This window comes from Colossoma macropomum, unplaced genomic scaffold (assembly GCF_904425465.1).
Source record: "Colossoma macropomum unplaced genomic scaffold, Colossoma_macropomum, whole genome shotgun sequence".
Lineage (NCBI taxonomy): Eukaryota > Metazoa > Chordata > Actinopteri > Characiformes > Serrasalmidae > Colossoma > Colossoma macropomum.
The window spans coordinates 29,393,379-29,415,930 of record NW_023494805.1 but is presented as its reverse complement, the minus strand read 5'-3'; the positions used below and the strand labels follow the sequence as shown (position 1 = coordinate 29,415,930).

The 22,552-nt window shown below is 39.1% G+C and overlaps 1 protein-coding gene across 1 annotated transcript; it reads left to right on the top strand.

Annotated features, from left to right (window-relative positions):
* The first annotated feature begins 510 nt into the window (after window positions 1–510).
* Window positions 511–22,319, top strand: mmp14a (matrix metallopeptidase 14a (membrane-inserted)). Its single transcript, XM_036596402.1, is given in 11 exon segments — window positions 511–1,098; window positions 13,496–13,644; window positions 14,972–15,094; window positions 15,664–15,971; window positions 16,521–16,682; window positions 17,162–17,301; window positions 18,669–18,807; window positions 19,663–19,813; window positions 20,046–20,161; window positions 21,864–22,087; window positions 22,089–22,319. Coding segments are annotated over 11 exon segments (1,704 nt in total). The 5' UTR covers window positions 511–1,014; the 3' UTR covers window positions 22,197–22,319.
* Window positions 22,320–22,552: the final 233 nt, after the last annotated feature.

Sequence of the window (22,552 nt, the reverse complement as noted above, 5' to 3'; positions counted from 1 at the left end):
GACCACCGCCTGGTCTTCACTTCTGAAACCACCAAAATAAGTCCGTATACACATTACAAGCGTAAAAAAGACTGTTATAAGTCAAAGTCAAGTTCTTTGGTAATTAAAATGCAGACCTTTCGAGTAGATTTGACACAATATCACTGCTGAACTCCCAGTTCTCAAGTCAGCTGATGCTTAATGTAAATTATTTGTCCAGATAAATAAAAAGCACAATTTCAGGTTTTTCAACAATTTAATAATTCAAATAAACACGTGCACTACATTTTGTACACTACATTGTTTCTTATGTTTTGTATATTAAAGAAAAACAGATTTGGCCTTTGTCAAAAGTTTAGCCCAGTATTGCGTTAAGTGTAAATCAGAAAAAATGCTCGGTTCTGGTGGTTGTTTGGGAGCTTTTTGGTGAAATTTGGGCCAAAGACTGCCATTAAAAGCCCAGTAGTGAGTTCAGCTGATGCTCTGAGTAAGGAGTGAGTCTGTTTGTCCAGGGGGGAGGGAGAAACTTTTTTTCTTTGCCTCTTCCTCGCTTCCTGCACTGTTAGAAAGAACACCACGAAACGATCAACCACGTCTGCAGCTCTTCACACAGCAAACCTAGTGCGGAGAGATCACAAAGAGACCAGAGCAGACAAGATGAGACACGAAGCGCTGTAGAGCAGCTCATCATCATGCTCACGGACAGCTCTGCCTTTCTCTGACAGCTTTTTCCTCCAAGCTTTTTTTGCACAGAACTGTAGCCTAAGTAGGTTTTCATATGTGGTGATTATTATTTAAGTCTACGTGTTTCATTTACACTTTTGGGCCTGTTTCACAATTTACCCCCCTAATTTAACAGCCTTGGGCATTTTTCGGGCTTTTGTTGGAGAGAAAAGGACACGTTTCAGGATTTTTCCCCACTTTGGAACCATTTGACTCTGGAAAAGCAGAGGCAGAAACATCAGGCAGAAGAAGGCGGAGGGAAAAGTTGTTTTTTTGTGTGTTTCTTGTGTGTGTTTTTGGAGGCTTGCAGGAATGTTAAGGCCGGTGCTGCTGTTGCTGCTGACCACCGTCCTCCTGACTGAGAGGGGAAACGGCGAGAAAGAAGTCAGACCAGAGGTTAGTGCTCTGCTATCCGTTTGGACGCAATTAAAACTAAGACCGAGCCAGCACTCATCAGGAGCTCTGAGAAGGTGTGATCTTCAGCCCTTTGCTCAGGCCAGATGTGCTCACAGCTGGTGCACGTGAGGGGAAAAAGTTAAACAAACAAAAACTTTTATTTAAAGTAATAAAAGATTTCTTTTTGATTAGGTTAAGGTTAGAGTTGGGTTAAAGGGGAATCCCACCGAGTTTTCAAAATGTCTGCATAAGTACATGATTAAGACGTAAACAAAGTCATTCAGAGTATTTTGATGTGAAATGTTCTGATGTAGGGAAACTTAGCAAATCAGAATTGTTCACAGTGATGGTGATGGGAACCAGACGTCTTAAGAGTTGAATTTGTCCAAAAAAGCTTCCTTTACAGAAAATTTCTATGCTAAATGGTTATGAATGTGCTGCCTGATGCCTGAGACATTGTTTAAGAGAGCTTTGAGATAAACCTTTGGCCCTGTTTTCTTGTTACCAAAAATACAGACAAAAAACCCCTAAAGAAGTCTGAGTTGGTTTGCGTCATTTAACATCAGACCACTCTGAATGACTCTGTTTACATCATAACAATTGAATTATGCAGAAATGTTCAAAAAGTGCTGGAATTTCCCTTCAGTTGTCACACAGCAGTATTTAGTTACAACAAGACAGAAGTCAATGGGTACACCCTCCCAAAATAAAAAAGGAAAGCATGTGTCTGTGCAACACAGGCCTAAGTAGATTCACATTAGGAAGCCTTATAAGGTTTATTCCATTTTTATGAAGTTTGTTTATGTGCTTTATAGAGATGGCACGATACAGCTTTTTTTCTTTTCTGATCACAATACTGATAACAATATTTTAACCATAAGCATTGGCCAATACCTATACTGATTTTTTTTACCCCGCATGAGGAAATACACAGATAAACACATCACATGGGAGTGAATGCTATTTCAGGATAAAGTTGTTACAGGATTGAATCAGATTCATTATTTTTTCTCTCTCTGATATCTGATCCAGCGTTTTGGCTCCATGTCAATTCCCACTGATACCAATATGCCATCTCTAGTGCTTATAAATGTACCTATAAGCCCCTCTATATACTATATGAACTACATGTGGAATCTGCGAGTAATAAACGCTGTTTTGCTTCCGATTCCAAAGGTTTTTGCTAAATTGTGAAATACAGGAAAGCATTAGTGTGAGCAAGTGGCAACATACATCTGGCCTTCTTAGTCAGCCAGACGCAGTCATTTATAAGACTGCATTTGTGTGTGTGTGTGTGTGTGTGTGTGTGTGTGTGTGTGTATTTGTTTGATACATTTTTGAGGACATTTTTGTCCTTACAAAACATGTGTAAATTTCCAAAAACACTGAAAAAATTGTAAATGGATAAAATGTAAAAGGTTAAAACACAGTTATTGCCAAAACAAGCAAACATAAAGTAAGCAATTGTGTTTATTTAATATATTTAATTTATCTGCAACCACATTTTTTTCAGTGAATTGAGGAACTCATTTGACCCTTAATTAAAAGTATGCCATGTGTTTTAAAAAGCTAAAAAGTAAAAAAAATGTTGATGTTTCTTTGCTTATGGTTCAGGTTAGGATTAGGTTTACAGGCACAGTTTTGCTTAGGGTTATGCTGTTACACATATTAAGCTTATGCATTGGGTCAGAATCAATTTTAGCACAAGTCTAGGCTTAGAATTGCAGAGCAATACAGTAAAGATTTTATATAAAGAACAGTAATAAAAATATGTATCTGGATTATGCATGTATGTTCACATGACTCACATGAAAATATATATTTTATATTCTACATTTTAATACTAGTATACCATCTCTAGTAATGTTACCACACGCAAGTGCGCCCCCTTCAGTTGTTACGAGGTGAGGTGTTTTACCCTTTGTACAACGGGTTCATAAGGCCATTTTCCCAGACAGGGATCAAGCCTAGAGCTGAACTAAATTACACGGACTAAGGGGATTCACCTCTGAAGATCCTTTTTTAGCCTAGAACCAGTCAGTGCCTGGGAAATAAGCCCTGACAGTAATAAAACGTCTCAAGCTGACATCATCTCTTTGTGTTACATGCAACCTGTGATCAGGCTGCTAATGTCTGCTCCAGAGATGACTGTCTGGTAGAGACACACGGCAGTTATAAGAACAAAAAGATAGAAGAATGTTGCACATTCGGTTAAGTTTTGGAGCGTTTTATTCAGATGCAAGCCACAGCTGTAATCCAGGTAACAGATCAGATAGAGTGCAAGAAGAGGCCGACTATGAACTTCTCTCTGTCTTGCTCCTCCTCTTTCCAGCCTTCACATTTTTAAACCACTGCTGAGGCAGCCAAGGCTAAGGGTGGAAAATTCAGCCCTGCTGGCACAGACCAGGCCCTTCCAGGTTTTTTGCAGATGATAACAGTCTCTCCAAATGGAGTCATGCTGGAGTCATGTGATCTGAGTGAAAGGTCACACCCAGGGTCAAATCCCAGGTGGAAAATCACATGCTCTCTTTCTCCTGGCTCTAAATGTATTCAGGACAAAAAGAGCATGTGTTACTATCAGCTAGGGCTGGAATCGCTTATGTTTTTCAATACTGACAATGATCATTAAAATTTTGGCTTTGATACAGGCTCTGTAACAGAATATGTATAAACAAAAACAGCCTGTTCGATGCTAAGGGATAAAGAAAGGTTGAAAAATGGTTGTGTGAAAATGGACTGTCTTAGTGCATGAACCCACACGTGTTAAAAGTGGACTTCAGAGGAAAAAAGACAAATGTAGGATATGGGCCTTTTAAGCAATTATGTGCTGATACCAGTGCTTGTTTTCTTTGTCACTGTAATGTATGTTTGTGCATGTCATTAACGTCCTAGATCGGGAGGATGTCATCTTAATCATTTTTGACATAAGTGTCTAGAGTTCTCATTTAAAACTTAAGCAATCCCAAGATGCAACAGAATACACTGTAAAAAGTGTAGTTATAACTTTAAAAAGTTAGTGTTCAGGCTGCCTTAAAATTTTAAGTTGATTGAACTTCAAATAGTAAGTTAACAGTACAAGAATCTTTGTTTATGTCGTTTATGCTGTTTATAAGTTCAAATAACTCAAAAATTTGAATGCAAGCCGAACACCAACTTTTTAAAGTTAAAACTGTAGGCCTACTGCTGTTGTTACAGGTGCTGTTGTTGAGATTTTTATAAGGGAAAAAACCATAGGCCTTATGGAAAACAGCTGGACGATTCTCTCTCTTTCTCCTTCTTTTTCTCGTTCTCCCCCACAGCCTGCAGCCCGCAGAAAGATGATGTATTTATCCCAAGTAGAATTACAGATGTTGTAACTGTACTAGATTCCTCACTCAGTCTGCTCTGAGTCAATGTGTGCAGTGAAGAGGCTGCATTGGTCTGTAAATATGTAGTGCAATAGCTAAACACTGGCAAATGTTGGTGATATTATCATAATGTCAATAATTAGAAATTTTTGTTTGGTTTGCAGACTTGGATCTGGTGCCCTTGAAAGGTTCACTCTCAATGCTGCTAGAGAAAATGTTTTGTGCTGTGGTCTGAAGCTGCTAGTTTAGGTTAATTTTTTGCAAGAGAGTAGTTTGCTTATTTATTTATTTGTCTTGGACAATGCAGACAAACAATGCTACTTGAAGATGCAACAAACATACTTTTTGTAATGCATCTGGCCAATGATAATTTGCTAATCTGTCCCTGGTTAGGCTTTAAAAACAAACTCAAAGCAAATAAGAAAGACAGCATGTCCAGTTGCTTCATTGTCTTCAAGTGTCTTTATAAGTACACCATATTTTACTTTTTCCTGATCGTGCATGAGATCAGATTAAAAACTCATGGCTTGGTTTTGGTCTGGTTGTCAGGTGTGGGTGAATGTAAATAGGTCAGTGGTGTGGGCCACCGCGCGCCCATGCTGTGTGAGACCGAGACTCGGGCGCTGATGACCACAATTCTGTGTTTTTTCCATTGGCACAAACCTGAAGGGAACAACTGAGTCAGTTTGTCTCCCTCCAGTTCAAATTCAGCACACTTCTCCCCCCTGCCTCCCTTTTTTCTCTGTTTCTTTCTAACCTTTATCTCCGGTCTTCCATCTTTTTTTAGCCTTTGTTCTTCTTATCTGCAAGAGGTTTTGCACTTCCCTCTCTCCCTCTATCTATACAAATTACTAAACTGTCTAATGAAAGAAAATCAGATCATCTTTGAAAACCACAATGACCGTTTTAGGCTGGAAATTCTTACTGCAGTCCTTTCTGCTTCCAGAAAGTCCAACGTCACATTGTTATGTTGAAGACCGAGTTGCTTTGCTGGCCCATTCCTGTGTCATGTGGTCAGACGGGACGATTCCAGGATGTTGCAACAGTGCAAAACATCCAGTGTTCTTCTGAAAAATAGTTGCTTATTCCTTGTAAAATCCCAGAAAACAAGTAGACCTTGATGTCACCTTCAGATTTTTGCAGGGAAGCAGAAGTTTGCTTCGCTGGCACATCTGTAGTTGAGGTCATAGCATATGGTTGTGCTTAGAGTGGTGTTTACAGTATTTTTACTTCTCACTCTTAAAAAAGATGGTTCTTCAAGGGTCCTTTAGTAAAGGCAATGGTTCTATATAGAACCATGAATACTCAAATAACTACCTGCATGCTTAAATGATTATTTGCATGATTAAAAGGTTGATTGATGGAGAATGTGTGGTATATGGTTCTGTATAGAAGCTTTTTGAAAGGTTCTGTACAGCGCCAAACAGGGTTCTGCTATTATTACGATATCAAGTTTGTCACGATATCAAAGCTTCTATATAGAATCATATACAGCACATTCTCCATCAGTCTGAAGAACCTTTTCACCATGCAAAGAACCCTTTATGCATGCAAATGGTTGCTTGAGTGTTCATGGTCCTAAACAGAACCACTGTCATTCCTAAAGAACCCTTCAAGAACCATCTTTTTGAGAGTGTATAGTTAGAAGCAATCCCACTCCTCATGACCTTTTTTTATAATTTTATAACAATTACTTAACCCCAATGAATCCTAGGCTTATTATTCAGTTATTGGGCAAAGTATGTATTATTACATTGGAATGCTTTTGTTTTTTTTTCTGTTTTCTGATGGAGCTAGAACTAGCGTTTGTGCCATATTTGTTGTTGTCATTTCAAACTTGCCTAGTTCTGATCAGTCTCACCGCCCAGACTTCTTCCAATAGAGTGTCTGTCTGAGAGTTTAGAGCATTTTGTTGCATAACATAGCCCAAACCACCTACTTTGATAGAAAAGGGCTGTTTCACTGCCATACAAAATAACTGACTATAGCCTGTTGTTTTCGAGGGTCGTGTAGGGGCGGACAATTTACCACCAGAATGGTACCACCAGGTCTACCACCAGAGTGGACCCATGTGCAACTGGTGTACATCAGATATCTTGCTTAAAAGTATCTAAATGCTTCAAAAAAGATGTTATCACTTTCACAAACTTGTTTTGCTCTGAAAGGCTCAGTGCGCAGAGCAGGTTACCGCTTGCAAAAGTTTGTATCTGATCTGACAAACTGATAAAACTCATTGCATGAATGTAAACATGGACATGCAAGTATCGGAATGCAACTGACAAAATCCCAATAATTGTGACCAGTCTAGTGTTAAATAAATGTCAAACATTCCATGTATGTGGGGACGAAGCATCTGAGGCTGAAGTTCTGATTAGCTGCAGCAACATAGTCCAGCTCATTAGCAAAGCATTTTAAAATGGAAACTCAACAATATGTAGCTGTTTTCATTTGGTTAAATGTCTTTTTGCATTCTGTGAATTCTGTCCAACCTCACAACAGTTGCTACTCTATTAAAAATCACTGTAAAATTACAGTAAATTACTGGATTCAGTTTGCATTATTTTCACAGTAATTCAGTGTAATAACAGTAAATAACAGTAAAATAGCAACTGTATACTGTGACTTCACAGTCACCTCAACTCAGTAGCCAGTAATTTTATTGTAAATTTATGCGTTAAAAATGCACATTTTATTTTAACAGACCAATAAAAGTGTTAATTCTTTGGAAATTTTGAAATAAAATAAAAGATTCACTCAACATATTTATTAATTACATTTTGCACTGTATATATGCACAGAATATCCTAAGTAAGCATAAACATTTTACGGACAGTTTTATAATCTCCCAATTCCAATAAACAAAACAATTTTGTAACTATAATCCTTAAAAACATAAAACCTCAAATCAAAAACACTTCAAACGTTTTTATTAAAATGTTCACACCTTTTTAACTCCCAGTTGCTATCATGTCCTATAATGCTGTGCAGTGCAGCTCAACATCAACCACACAGTAATTTGCTGTGTTGTTAAAACAGAAAAATGTTTAAATTGGTTGATTTGACAATAAAATGCTGAATATGTTTTTTAGTATGTGAAATTAGTGTTAAATATTGTGAATCCCTGGTCATAATTAACCCCTTACATGGCAAGGACTCACCAATGTGTCCAAAGTTTTACCACACACATCAATAACCTAAGAATACCCCAGCCAGTTTGCATTGCAGTCCAAGTAATTACTAAATAATATGCCTTAGTATGCAACAAGTCTGGGATTATAAAGGGCACGAAACAACACACTTGTGGGTGGAGTGTGGCTAGATCAGTTGGCATAAAATGTATAAATGAAGGAAAGCAAGAAAGGAAGAACTTGCAGAACTGGTCAACATTTTGACCCCTTTTCCCAATTACCAGTGATGCCTGTGGGCTCTCCTTTCAGTCTTCTATTTCCTGTTACATGCATAAGCTTTTATTCTGTACTGTCATTGTAACTGTACAAAGGCAGCTAATGGTTAACATCTCCATTGTTGTGAGGAAATCCAGCCTTTCTCAAGCTGCTGGTTTAAACTCAGTTACCCCACCTATTCAGTAGTTTTCATGAAGTCATTTCAAAAGGAAAGACAAAACCTTGATCTTTGAGCAGAGCTCTTGGCCTGATCTGAGTTCAGAACTTAAAAGCAAATCCATAAATAAAGGCTGCCTAGACTGACTGAGACTCAATAAGGCTACCTGTCTGTACGGGGCAGTCGCTGACACACTGACCACACAGTGATTCGCTCTCTAACAGTCAGCGGGGCCAGCGGCTTCTAAATAGAACCTTTGACTCTCACCGCTGGGAGTTATTCAGGCCTGGTGCATGCTGGGTTTGAGGAGACCTGAGGCTTCTGGGAGCCAGTAGAGCAAGATAGAGGGATAAAGGCAAAGAAAGAGAAGAAATGGTTGATGTAGAGAGAAAGAGAGAGAAATGGAAAGAACGGGGGAGGCGAAGAGAGAGAAAAAGGAGGAACATGTAAAGCAGTATATGGAAATAGAAGAGTAGAGAGAGACAGAAGTAGAATTTAAAGGATGCAAGAGAGAACAGAAAAGGATAAAAGAGAAGAACAAAAAAATAAAGAGGAAGAGAATGAAAGAAGGATGAAAAAAGGGTGAGGGGGAAATGTATTCATCCCTCTGAACTGAAAGAGTGTTTTCCCAGCATAGGGAGAGCAACCACAGAGCAGCCACGACACACAGAGCGCAGTCAGAGAGAGAGAGAGAGGGGAGGGATGGAGTGAGAGAGTGAAAGAAAAACGAAATTAACACTGCAGCATAGTACAACGCTCTGTATTCACTTATGCAACGCCGTCCATAAAGCACTTTCCCATCAGAAAGGTTAGAATATCACAGTGTCGGCAGCATAGTGTGTGCATTGATATGGCCTGTTATAACTATATCAATGTGAAAGTCTTCCAGAATGGCAGTTTTTTTTAATCAGGGATTTTAGTGTAGCACAGTAATGCCATAGTAATAGTAATGCCATAATGCTGCCGACTTTAGCCAGAGCTAATTTGCTGCTATGAAATGAATAGTGCTGGTTCTAAAATCTGATTGGCTAAGCCACGTTCAAAGCCGCTGTAAACACATTGGTATGTGACCGCACACATCAGTTGATTCTGTGTTAATGCACCAAGTTATTAAAACCATTAAGCTGTTCATGGAAGAAACAAATGAAGTTAATCAGCCAAGACATGTTTGGTGTCTGAAGTTGTTTTTCACTAGATCCATTAGTTTTAGCTCCATTAGCATTGTAGCTCCAGCGCAAAACTAAAGAAGTCTTGGACGATCGGCTACATTGTAGCCATAAAATGCAGTTTTTCTGCCTGTTTTAGAGGAGATTAATTACTTGCATTTTTTTCTTCAGTAACATTGAACGTATTTTGTTGTAAATGTATATGATTCATAAAGGCAAAATGGACTAGATTTTCATCTTTGTAGGTGAGCAAGCAATCAACATTTGTAAAAGGGTTTTTTATGCTTTTTTTATTGTGCCAGTTGTACTAGCTTTATAGATCAAGAAAGCTGCAGTTCTGTTGTCTGTTTTACTTTGGCACAGCCATTTCTGTAGAGAGGTGTGAAGTATTTTTCATAGCAGGAGGTTCTCACTCCACCCCTTTCATTCCTTATTGCTCGCTAGCAGCTCAACACCGAGTCACAAGATTTCACACACAGACAGCCAACAGTACCCTAGTTAATCTGACGATAGAGTTATGGGGAAAATGTTTTATTTGAATTATATTGACAATATCCAAGTTGATTTCCATTCCAGTGGGAGTGGCCGCTGAGTGATCTGTAGAGAGAGGTTAAAGAATGACAATGCTTGGAATAATTGTTTACAGCACCCCCTGACTGCAGTAAAATGGCCATAACATATTGCCTCTCGTGGCTTATTGCTTTAACATCGCTAATAAAATGGCCAGTAACTGAGCACAGTTGTCACATATGAGTCAGTTTATAATGCTACTGAAACTGCTTATGTAAACTGTTTTGAGGGTTGATTACTTCAGTAGCTTTGGGCTGACGTTTTTGTATACTCAAAGTTTGAGCCAAATTAAACGGTGAATTATGTGTTTAAGCCAGTTAGCGTTGAGCTCATGGCTGTCTTAAACTCTTGGACGTCTCGACTGGTAATGTTTGTCTTTAGGCCCACCACTCCCTTATGCAGTATATTCCATAAATATCCTTCCTTCATGCAAAGACTTGAGTGCCGAAGTCCTTTTCACAGAGCAGTTTAAGCCTAGGGCCAAAATACAAACCAGTTTCATTGACACACTGATGTTATCTGTGTGTGTCCCCAGTGAACCCTCACAAGCTTTCATCCCCCTGTGGAAACAGGGTGGGGATAGAAAGAAAAAGCTACAAAAGGGAGAGGGAGAGAAAGGCAAAGAGGGAGAGAGAGCAGTTGTGAGGATTGGGGTCTGAAGGATTACTGAAGAATTCTTTATAATATCTCTGACTGTGTTTGTGGTCAGAATGGAGACAGAGGCTGTCTGAACCATAAACTGGAGTGTCCGCATATGCAGTCTAACTCACTCACACACATCCGTTTGCCTCCTAATGGAAATTCTGTTGCAGAGTGTTGCGTTTCAGCAGACTCTCATTAGGGCCATTTGCTAAGAACTGAGAAGGCGTCTTTTCTTGACCTTGATTTGACACAGAATTTCATGTTCAGTAGTTTAGCAGCCACCATTAACGTTAGCTAATGGTATACATTCATATGATGCAGTGATCTTAGGTGTTCACTGGAGTGCAGTGATGGAGATTCTAATGCCCTCAAAATCACTCTGGAATTCCATTTTATGATTCAGACAATAGCAAAAAAGTGCCAACCTACATTGACCACCTTTCATTTTTCAATTTCTATTCAAAATTCATTGGGATTACATGATCCATGTAATGCAAACACATTCAGTGGTGTTGAGGTCTGGGCTCTGGGGTGGTCAGTACATTGCTCTGAGAACACCACCAGCAGATTTTCTTCTTTTTTATTGTATTTCTTTTTTTCCGTAACAGCTTCTTGACAGAGGCTATAGAGCTGAGCTGTCCTCTCACAGTGAAAGGATGGACAGAATCACCTGTGGATTTGTTCAGATCTGAAGAAAAAGTGAAGCTTGACTTTCTTTCTCAAAGAAGAAACCTTTAAGCACTGCTTATTTGATAGTGGCAGTTTTGGTTGTCTACCAGGTCTTGCATGACTCTATTTTCTATGTATCTTTTAATCATACACAGAGTTTTGGAAACTCCTGTTTTTTTACTTTCTTTCCTTTGACTTTCCCTTCATTATGCAAGTGGATTATCCTATCTAATCTATCTAATCTAATCTCTTCAAAAATATCTCCTGAAAAATGAATAACTTGTACATAACAGCCATTTTGACTGGAAATTAAATAAATGAAAAGGTGCTCTCTGGCTCTCTGACACAGTACTGTAGATAACAGTGCCCTAAATGCCAAATCCCATCCGATCACAGTCTGGGTCTCTGAGGTTTTAGCCACATGCCCAGGTCCAGTGATAGCACAGTGTGTATTTAGGGTGTAGTGTTTCTTAGCAGGACTGCTGATATTAAACAGACCTCTTTTTGTTGACGTTTCTCTTCATTTTTTGAGAAACATTTGCTAAACTTGTTTTAGTTTGGTGAATAGAGCACAATGCTGAGAGGAACCATAATCAGGGGTTGAGATACAGTAGCTAGATTACAGGACTTCTTTAGTTTTGAAAAAACAGAAGCGTGTGTGTGTGTCCAGTAGGCCATTAGCCTGAGTGTGTATTTGAGTTAAGAGCTTTATTTAGCTTTCTCTCAGTGACGTCTTCAAGTCAGATCTCATTCACACACAAATAAAGGAAGTTTATGAGGATGTGGTACTTTGAAGCTTTGAGCTGTAGACTGACTGAAAGTACAACAAGACGAGTCAGAAGCTGTAATTACATTTTATGTGTTTTATTCTGTTCTTTATTTCTCCTTTCTCTTTTTCACTCTCTCTCTGTCTCTCGCAGTTGCACTGTCTCTCTCTGTCTGTATGTCTGTCTGTGTCTGTCTCTCTCTCTTTCTCTCTCATGCCCTCTTTGTCTCTCACCGTCTGTCTCTTTCTTCGTCCTTGTCTCTCTCTTTGTCTTCTTTCTCTGTCTTGCTTTCTTTCTCTGTCTTGTTTCTCACTCTTTTCTTTTTGTATCTCTCTCTTTCTCTCTCATTTCTCCCCTTCTTTCTTTCTTTCTTTCTTTCTTTCTTTCTCTCTCTCCCACTCTCTTTCCATCTCTTTCTCTCACTTTGCCTCTCTTTCTCTCTCATCGTCTTTCTTTCTTTCTTTCTTTCTTTCTTTCTTTCTCACTTTCTTTCTTTCTTTCTTTCTTTCTTTCTCACTTTCTTTCGTCTTTCTTTCGTCTCTCTCTCTCTCTCTCTCTCTCTGAATGTGTATTTTTATAAGGCTGTACTTGCTCACACCGGCTGTTTCAGGTACAAAGTCAGCTTGGCATCACTCTACGCAGACTTAATGCACCACCTACACAGCTTCAAGCTCAGTGAAGCCCACACACAAACGCCGGACAGACGGACACACACAGGCACACGGGTTCATTTAGGGTCATAAGAAGACACACATCCTCTTATTCCAGCTCATACACAGTTTTTCATGGAGAGACTTGTGCATAAACAGGCATTCATTGACCTGATGTACAGTGCTGTGCAAAAGTCTAAGGCATCTGAGGAAATTATATCACCACTGTCACACAAAAACCTGGTATCTCCATATTTTTTTTATAATGTGACCTCCAGTTACCCATGATTAGACCAATAGAAATGGCCCAGAATTACTTGAAAAAACTTGTTAATTTCCATCACATCATTTTCCTTCTCTGTGAAGTTACTATTTTTGGAGATATGAGGTGACATTTTGCACAGCTATTTATCTAGGCAGTGTTTATCCGTTCAAAAAACACCAACATTAGAATAAATACAAAACAATACATTGCGTGAATGAGTGCTTGACTTCAACTATTTCCAAATCTCTTCTTGATTAAATGTAGTAGTTACATTTTCTATCCAGCACCTGCTTCAGCTAATCGCTCCATTAAATTAAATGGGGTGCTGCTGATGGGATTTAATAAAGTACAGAGTGACTGCAGTGCAGCGACAAATCAGAAACCAAACCGGTGTTCTTCTAACCAACATGTCAATAACTTTTTTCAAAACAAAAAATCTTGTTACATCTTACTGTATTTATGTTTACAGGCAAAAACACACTTCCTGCCAAAATAAATATTTTAAACCATTTTCTTGGCTGCCTACGACTTTTACAGCCCTGTGTTTTTGGCAGTTCTGAGTAATATGTTTATTTCAGACTCTGTACCAACTTGAGGTGTTGATAAATCAGATGAGTGGGAGGAAGAAAGCCATCTGAGAAAAACTGCAACATGTGAGCTAATTATATTTGATGACTGTCATTATATGAGGTCACAACTAGATCTCTTCCTCTCTCTTGTCTGTCTGTCTCTCTCTTGTCTCTCTCTCTTCCTCTCTCAGGTATGGCTGCAGCAGTATGGTTATCTTCCTCCTGGCGATGTTCGAGCGCAGGCCATGCGTTCCCCAAAGTCTATCGTCTCTGCCATCTCAGCCATGCAAAAGTTCTATGGCCTCACCGTCACAGGAACTATGGACCCAGCCACGCTCAAGTGAGTCTCAAGCCAGCCAATCACAGAACAGGATACTGGTGGTTAATTAAGAGTGCAATCAATGGGGAAATGAACACCATTTCCACTAAGCAATATACTTCACTTTATTTGTTTATTTAATAGAGGCAGTGCAGACTAAACAACAACATCATTGTTTTATGATGTAAATATGCCAGATGTGGCCACCTGCTGTTCCTCAGCAGGCTGATGCTTAAACTCATGAACAACACTTTCACACACAGACAAAACAAAAACACCTCACAGTTTAGTACTAATTTATGTGGTAAAATGTTACGCTGGTACTTTAGATATAATCTTGTTATACATCAAATGTCACACATGTTTAATATATACCAATATATAAATATTGGTATGTATATTATTATACAGTATGTATCCATATGGAGTACTGTATAAAAGTCAGAGACCACTCTTCATTTATTTCCAGTAAAACAGCCATTGCAAGTTATTCATTTTTCATTGTCAGGAAAAAAAGCAGAAAGCACACACTCACCAAGCACCTTCTTAGGAACACCTCTTTGTATCCACACTTATTGTCTGTTTTATCACCAAAGAGCTTACCATTGAGGTGCACTTTCTAGTTCCACATTTACAGACTGTAGTCCATCTGTTTCTCTGCATACATTGTTAGCCCCTTTTACCCTGTTCTTCAGTGGTCAGGACCTCCCCAGGACCACCACAGAGCAGGTATTTTGGTAGTGAATCACTCTCAGCACTGCAGTGACACTGACCTGGTGGTGGTGTATTGTGCTGGTATGAGTGGATCAGACACAGCAGTGCTGCTGGAGTTTTTAAACACTCACTGTCCACTCTATTAGACATGCCCACCTTGTTGGTCCACCTTGTAGATGTAAAGTCAGAGACAGTAGCTCACCTGATGCTGCACAGTTTTTGTTGGTCATCCTCTAGTCCTTCTTCAGTGGTCACAGGACACTATTGGCTTGATATTTTTGGTTGCTGGGCTATTTTTAGACCAGCAGTGACACTGAGGTGTTTAAAAACTCCAGCAGCACTGCTGCGTGTGAGCCACTCATACCAGCACAACACACACTAACACACCACCGCCACATCAGTGTCACTGCAGCGCTGAGAATGATCCACCACCCAAAAAATAGCTGCTCTGTGGTGGTCTTCTGGGCGTCCTGGTTGAATTTTCTGCTTCCTAAGATCCAAGTAAACCCAAACACATTCAATAGTGCTGAAGTCTGTAAAACATTAAACCCTAGATCATCAAAAAAAAAAATGTGTCCAGGCCACTAATTGCTAAAAATGAATGGGATGTATAAATGTCTGTCTCTGTTGCCAGGGCGATGCAGCGGCCACGCTGTGGAGTTCCAGACAAGTTTGGCTCAGAGATGAAGAGCAACCTGAGGAGGAAACGCTACGTCATACAGGGGCTAAAGTGGGAAAACAGAGAGATAACCTTCAGGTGGGACCCTTCATTCAGACAACATTCATGTAACCTGTCTAATTAGTGGTAGGCCTGTTCACTAGAAAACATACACTGTATACAGTGTTCAGACACCACCAATGTACTATTGTTGGGGTGGATTTACAACAAAGTACAAAATGATATTCATTTTAAATAGATTTGTTACAAAGTCCATAAAAAACCCATCTACTTAAAAAAGATCATGGAAGGAGACACTACTGAAAGTGTACACCATTTAAATGTCTGTACCTAATTATGTATTTATTTATTTATTTTACAGGAATACAACATACAAAGACATGTTTTATGTGGCCCTACGTAACTGTATGGTTTACATTAAATAGCAAAAGCTCATTTATATTGATAGCAAAGTACATAAGGTTTATTTATAGAGCATGCTGAAAATCAACTTGAGCTACCCATGGTGCTATAGCATAAGTAAATAAAAAAATATAGAATTACATTTCTTGATAAAACATTAAAAGAACAAATAAACAGAACAGATAAATGAACAAACAAAACAATATGAATTTGTACTGATGCTCTGGTGTCCCTCTAATTTTCAGTATCCAGAACTACTCTCCTAAAGTGGGGGAGTATGCCACTCATGAGGCCATCCGGAAGGCCTTTAAGGTGTGGGAGTCGGTGACACCCCTGAAGTTCCGGGAAATTCCATACAATCAGATCAGAGACAGGCCCGAGAAGTTTGCCGACATCATGCTCTTCTTTGCTGAGGGTTTCCATGGCGACAGCACACCATTTGATGGGGAGGGCGGCTTCCTGGCCCACGCATACTTCCCTGGTCAGGGGATCGGAGGGGACACGCACTTTGATGCAGCAGAGCCATGGACGACTGGCAACGTCGACCAAGGAGGTAAAACATTAGATTTGCTCCAATACAAAGGTGTAACTTGAAGCTGAGGTTATAATACATGAGTTCTACCTCCATTGTTGCCGCAGTTAACAATCAGGCTGGGCTAACTGGTCACCAGAATGCAGATATTGGGATAGCTGGAAGCAATATTTAAACCAGAAAATTAAGAATTGTGTGACAATGTAAAATCAGAGAAAATATAAAACATGTTTGATGGATTCTGGATTGAGTAGTGTAGTAGTTTGTGCATGTCATTGTTGAGTGTGTGCAGGTATAGAAATTTCATCTACGACTATTATAGTTATTACATAGTCGCCTGATTATTTGTGAAGAGCACAGTTATATAAGCCGAGTGCCGCTATTTTCCAAAGTTTACAATCATATGGTTGTCTCATAACAAACAGAATGTATCATGACTGGAATCTGCATGTAATCTAGTTGTTTATGCAAGTCAACAGTTTAAATCTGAATTTATTCTGCCAATAGCTTATAAAAATGTCTTGGTCTTCATCACTTTTTCTCTCTATCCTCCATCTTTTCCCCTCTCAGGTAATGATGTGTTTCTGGTTGCGGTGCATGAGCTGGGTCATGCTCTGGGTCTGGAGCACTCGGGTGACCCCTCTGCCATCATGGCTCCATTCTACCAGTGGATGGACACCGAGAACTTTGTGCTGCCTGATGACGACAGGCGTGGAATTCAGCAGATTTATGGTTGGTCTGCTTTTCGTCTGGACTACCAATGTTGCTTTAATTTATAGCTGTGCTCAGTAAGAGTAAATATGGAAGCATTCTTTCTGCTTCTAGGCCAGCTCAGTTGTTGATAATAAAACCTCAACTTTTTCTACGTTGATACTTATGCTGAACTGGCCTGGATTTTTTGGAATGTCGTTTTAGAAACAGAAGATGCTACAACCAGATAACAAATGTCACTTAGTAACTCTTGTTTGATGTGTCTGCTGAATTCATAAGGAAAGTTGAATGTTGTGCATGGTAGCACTGACACAAGACTGCAACATCTCACAAATTTGATTACATAATATTTCACATATGTTTTATAAGTTCCATTTGAGCAGCAGGATGAAATGCAGGACATTTCTATACATGAAATGAATAGTTTCTCAACAAATTAACTAAAAAACTGTATAAACATTTAATAAACCGTAGAATAATAATGGCTTATCCTCCCGTAGGTGCAGGATCAGAAGAGCCCCACAAGCCCCCTGCCCCACGGCCCACACGCAGACCAGACAGGCCCACTTTTGGACCTGATATCTGTGAAGGCCACTTTGACACCATTGCTATCCTGCGTGGAGAGATGTTTGTCTTTAAGGTAAATAAAGATTCAGTGCTTTTACAGAGTCTACTACCCAGAACAGTGACTCATAATCTAAAATATGTCCATTCAGACATACCCAGAAAAGTGTGTCAATAAAACCAGTTGCTGCTCATCTCTGCTATTAGATCAGCCAGTGTCACTGTCATAATCATTGTCACTGACTGATCTACTAATAGCAGAGATGACATATTTAACTAGTTTCACTTATGCATGTTTCTGGGTATTTCCAAATAAAAGTTGTTTTGAAACCCTTAAATAGCCCAGATGAGACAGCAGCTTCACACTTCTATTACTCACTCCTATAACGTAAAAATAACTCATTCGGCTAGCATAGTTTTCCATGTAATTTCTGAGTAGTAAGCCTTAGGCTATAATAAGCCTGTGAATTTAGGTGGTTAAATACTTTCACATTGACTCAAATATACTCGTGAGGAAACAAATCGACTTTTTACTCAGCTGCAATTAGCCATTCACATTAGGATTCTAATTCTTTTATTCTTTTAGACCAAAAATGTCATAAAAAGAAATAAAATAAAAACAGAAAGCAGTGATTTGGAAGTCCACTTTACCCTGTTTTAAATTAAAACAGTATAAAGACAAGATATTTAATGTTGTACCTCCTTGTTTTTGTAAATATATGCACATTCTGAAATTGATGCCCCCAGCAGGTGGGGTCAGTTTAAGACTAGGGAAATTGTGAAGTGTTCAAAAATGACAGGTGATGCAATATGCTTGGGTATGAAAGAAGCATCCAAGAAAGGTGGAGTCCTTTATGAGCAAGAATGCCTTGAGCCTCACTGCTTTGCCAACACTGTAAAGCCTAGTAACCCTGTTGCCTTAAATTTCTGAGTTCATTGAACTTTAAATAATAAGTTAACAGAAAGTAAAAAAAACAGATTTTTGTTCTGTTAAATTACTTGTAAAAGTTCAATGAGTATTTCATCCTCTACAGTGCGCAATATCATTAACAAATTCAGGTAATCCAGAGAAACATACATGTACATAGAGAACAATGCAGAAAACCACACCTGACCTTCACTGCTTTCTGTTGTAATTAGCACTTCACATGCTTTTCCAGCTTTTCTGGGACTGATGTTTGTACTAAGAACATCCACTGCAGCTGTGTATTGAATAGAACTCAGTACAAGAAGACCTTTTGGTAGTTCTTTACTTCTACTCCTACTCCTGGCACCAGCATAGATGCTGTGCTGAATGCAAACCATTTGAAATTGTAATGTTCTAAGTATTTACCCAGGCCATACTCTACTATCGACACCAGCACCAGTGACACACTTTGTGTATGTATAGCCACATGCAGTATGTTCTAAAATAATTTACCAGCCCCTCTCTCTCTCCTGTAGGAGAAGTGGTTCTGGCGAATGCATGATGGAAAGCCTCAGCAGGGTTACCCCATGCCCATCGGACACTTCTGGAAGGGTCTGCCTCCCTCCATCAATGCTGCCTATGAGCGTGCTGATGGCAAATTTGTGTTCTTTAAAGGTAAAAGCTTCAGTGCTGTTACTCCTTTATTCATTTCAGTAGTTCATGTTTGTGTTGATGTGTAGAGTTGCCAGTTTATTAGGTACATCACCTATTTTCTCACCTGCCATATACCATATTATGAAGTCATGTAAACATTTGGATGCTCCTGGTCAAATTGCAGGCTTGGTTTGTTGGTGAAACTAAGTACATATCCTTTACAGAGAACACACTGCACATTTTCATGCACAATTACTGTTTATTGGCTGAATTTAACATACTGGTAATGAAAATAAATTTATTTTTTCTAATTTTCCAACTCAGGAAATAAATAGGAAATTGTGCAGTAACATTTTCAGAAACAAAAGCTACATTTACATTTGTTCCCTGTAGAGAATATGTTAATTGCATTTCTCTCAGAAAATCAACAAAACATATCATTTGCACCAGGGTGTTTAAACTTTTGCAGTTACTGACTGTAGCTCAACTGTTACTGCACAGTCACCCTCAGTCCATTTATCAATGGAAAGAGTCCAGCATAGGACTACTACTGACCAAATATTACTGGGTGGTGGACCATTCTAAACACAGCGGTGACTCTGACAAGTAGCAACATATGAGGTTCAGGAGCATTGTGTCACGGCAGGGTTGAGAGTGGTCCACTAACCAGAAATATCCAGCCAACAATGGTCTTGTAGTCAGAGACTGGCTGCTGTGAAGAGATAGACAATAACTAAGTTGTGCATGGAAAAAGACGAGTCTGTACATCTATAACATATATCTATAACATGACAGCTGTTTCTAATAAAGTGCACACCTGTTATCTCTCTCTCTCTCTCTCTCTCTCTCTCTCTCTCTCTCTCTCACTTTTTGTAGGTGATAAGTACTGGGTGTTCAGCGAGGCCACTATGGATCAAGGATATCCTAAAACTTTTAAGGAGCTGGGCACAGGCCTTCCTAAAGACAGGCTGGACGCTGCCCTCTACTATACTCCCACAGGAAATACTTACTTTTTCAGAGGCAACAAGTGAGTGATCTGTTCTTCCTACACACTGAGGAAGTGGCATTGTGTTTGGTGACAAAGGAAGCCACAAAGCACTAATTCTAGCATGATTATGACTGTGTTGTCTATGACGCTCCGTGTCACTTTGGCATGATGTTGCTTCCTCTTCCACTTTTGTCTGATTTGGTTATTCCCTCTTTTCTTTCTCCCAAAATCCCCCCTGTATTTTATTTCTTTTCTCTGGTTCTGCTTGCAGATATTACCGCTTCAATGAGAACACGCGCTCTGTGGACTCAGATTACCCCAAACCCATCAGTGTGTGGCAAGGAGTGCCTGAGAATGTGAAAGGAGCCATTATGAGTGATGATGGAGGTAAAAGAGAAGGAACATCCACATTTTAGCCTTTGAGGGGTATAGGAAGGATATGAGTAGGGGTTGTGGTGTTTTGGTTTGGGTGGGAGGTTCTGAATCAGCAGAGTACTTCCTGTCTATGTGCGTGTGTGTGAGTGTGGTCATTAGATGCTTGTGAGGGCCAGATGTTCCCAGGATGAGGAAAGACATGTTGATATTGTGGGAGCATTTGTTTTTTTGTACAAAGCTGTGTCTTTTATTTGAAAAAGTAAATGGATAAAATTTAGAGATGGCATGACACAACTTTTTCTTTTTTCCAATACCAATACTGATGTTGAAACCTTAAATGTGTTGGCCAATACTTAGCCAATATTTTTTCTTTAAAAACTTACGTGATTTTAAATGAGCTATTTTAATTAATACAAGCATCTAAAACTATGCTCTCATGTTACTTAAACTGCTTAACCCTTTAAAGCCGACCTCCAAACATGCCTATTTCTGCACTGTAATCTGCTCTTCTCCATCAGTTTATATAGTGATAAAAACAAGGTAGCACCCAAAGTACTGATTCTACATGCTGATAAGTTTCACTTTAGTGGACATGCTCACAGTTTAACCCCTGTGGCAGCAGCTTTAATTAAATTAGATGAGCCAAATTCTCAGAACGGCTCTCCAGCGAGACGCTCAGTATGATAGAGTTAAACACTCTACTACCCACAGGACGAAATACTCAGCTAACAGCATCACATCACACACTGTGAATGTGTGTTATTTCATGATAGATCTCATCCAGCTTTTTCTGCAGATACTGACCCGATACCGATACATGTTTTCAGATCAGTACCATCTCTACTAAAGAATTAGAAGTAACTGAAAGTGAAAGATTTAAGATTTAACCCTTAAGGTTAGGGTTAGCTACAGTAATACAGAAGTAAATGGACAAATACCCTACAAAGGCAGGAATATTAATCTGGGTGTGTGTTTGTTATGAAATTCAGCTAAAATATCAGTTCTGTTGATTAAGGTTGCAGAATTTAGAAAATTAATTTGACCAATACCCATCTTTAGTTATTAATCATTAACTGACAAGCCCAAAATCAAGGATGCGCCCATCAAAATGTTCATTTAAACAGTCAAATGCAAATGCCCATGTTGCATTTTGTTGGATTTGAAATTTCTCTACAAATTTTAGAGCACAATTTCTATTTATTTGCTGAGTTTGACATATTGTAAAAAAAAATAATAAAGCATATAAAATATGTCATAACTTTTGCTCCAGCCACATTTTATGTTGTATTTATTTATTTTTTACAGCATGTTATCTTCAGCAAGTAAACAGTAACTGTGCATTAAAAAGTGTGTTCTCTGTAGAGGATGTGTGTATCTCAAAAAGTAGTCTGGAACACCACTGTGCACTTTTCTTATTGCCCCATTAGCTGCAGAACAGTTGCCTATTGCTTCCTCATGCGTACAATTTATAAACATTCCTCAAATTGAATGATAAAGTCACCCATTCAAAGTGTTGTTTATTGCACATGAAATTAAATGAACAATTTTAACTGATAGCATTGGTCGAACACTTGTTTATTTGTTGGTTAACAGTTATTGGTTTAATTGGTTAATCATTTGCATCCTTACTGTTGATAATTACTCGAGTGTTGGATGTACTGACAGTGTCTAATCTACCATGTATCTCTGTCTCCTTGTTTCTTCCACTTTATAGTCTACACCTACTTCTACAAAGCCAACAAATACTGGAAGTTCAACAACCAGCAGACGAAGGTGGAGGCAGGCTACCCCAAATCGGTCCTGACTGCCTGGATGGGCTGTGAAGGGGAGGAGCCTAAAAAGAGGGCCAGGACGGATGAGGAAGTGCTCATCATTGAGATGGACGAGACATCAGGGGGCTTTGCTGGAGGGGCGGCAGCCATAGTAGTCCCCGCTCTTCCTGTTGGCTTGTGTGCTCATCACTCTGGGAGCGCTGCTGTTCTTCCGTCGCTACGGCACCCCACGACGCCTTCTGTACTGCCAACGCTCCCTACTGGACAAAGTTTAGAGACGGAAGGATGGGAAGAGGAAAGACAAAAACTGCAATAAATTGTATTTTGGCAAAGGAAAGCATCTTAAATTTAGTCAATACATGTGATATATCTCATTAAGAGGTTGTTGTCAGACTAACAAAAGATTATTTGACTTATTTCTAGATGTTTTAGATTTACTTGAAAAGTTGAAGAAATTCTTATTCCAGGACATAATGCTGTCTGTGGAATAAGATATTACTTATAATAAGAGAAATCTGCAGATGTAGGTTGAATAATCTTATAATATTCTTATAACAATATCACAATGAGAAATATTACATATATTGACTACATTTTAGAAGCTTTTACCTGCCTAGGTACCATTTTTTGC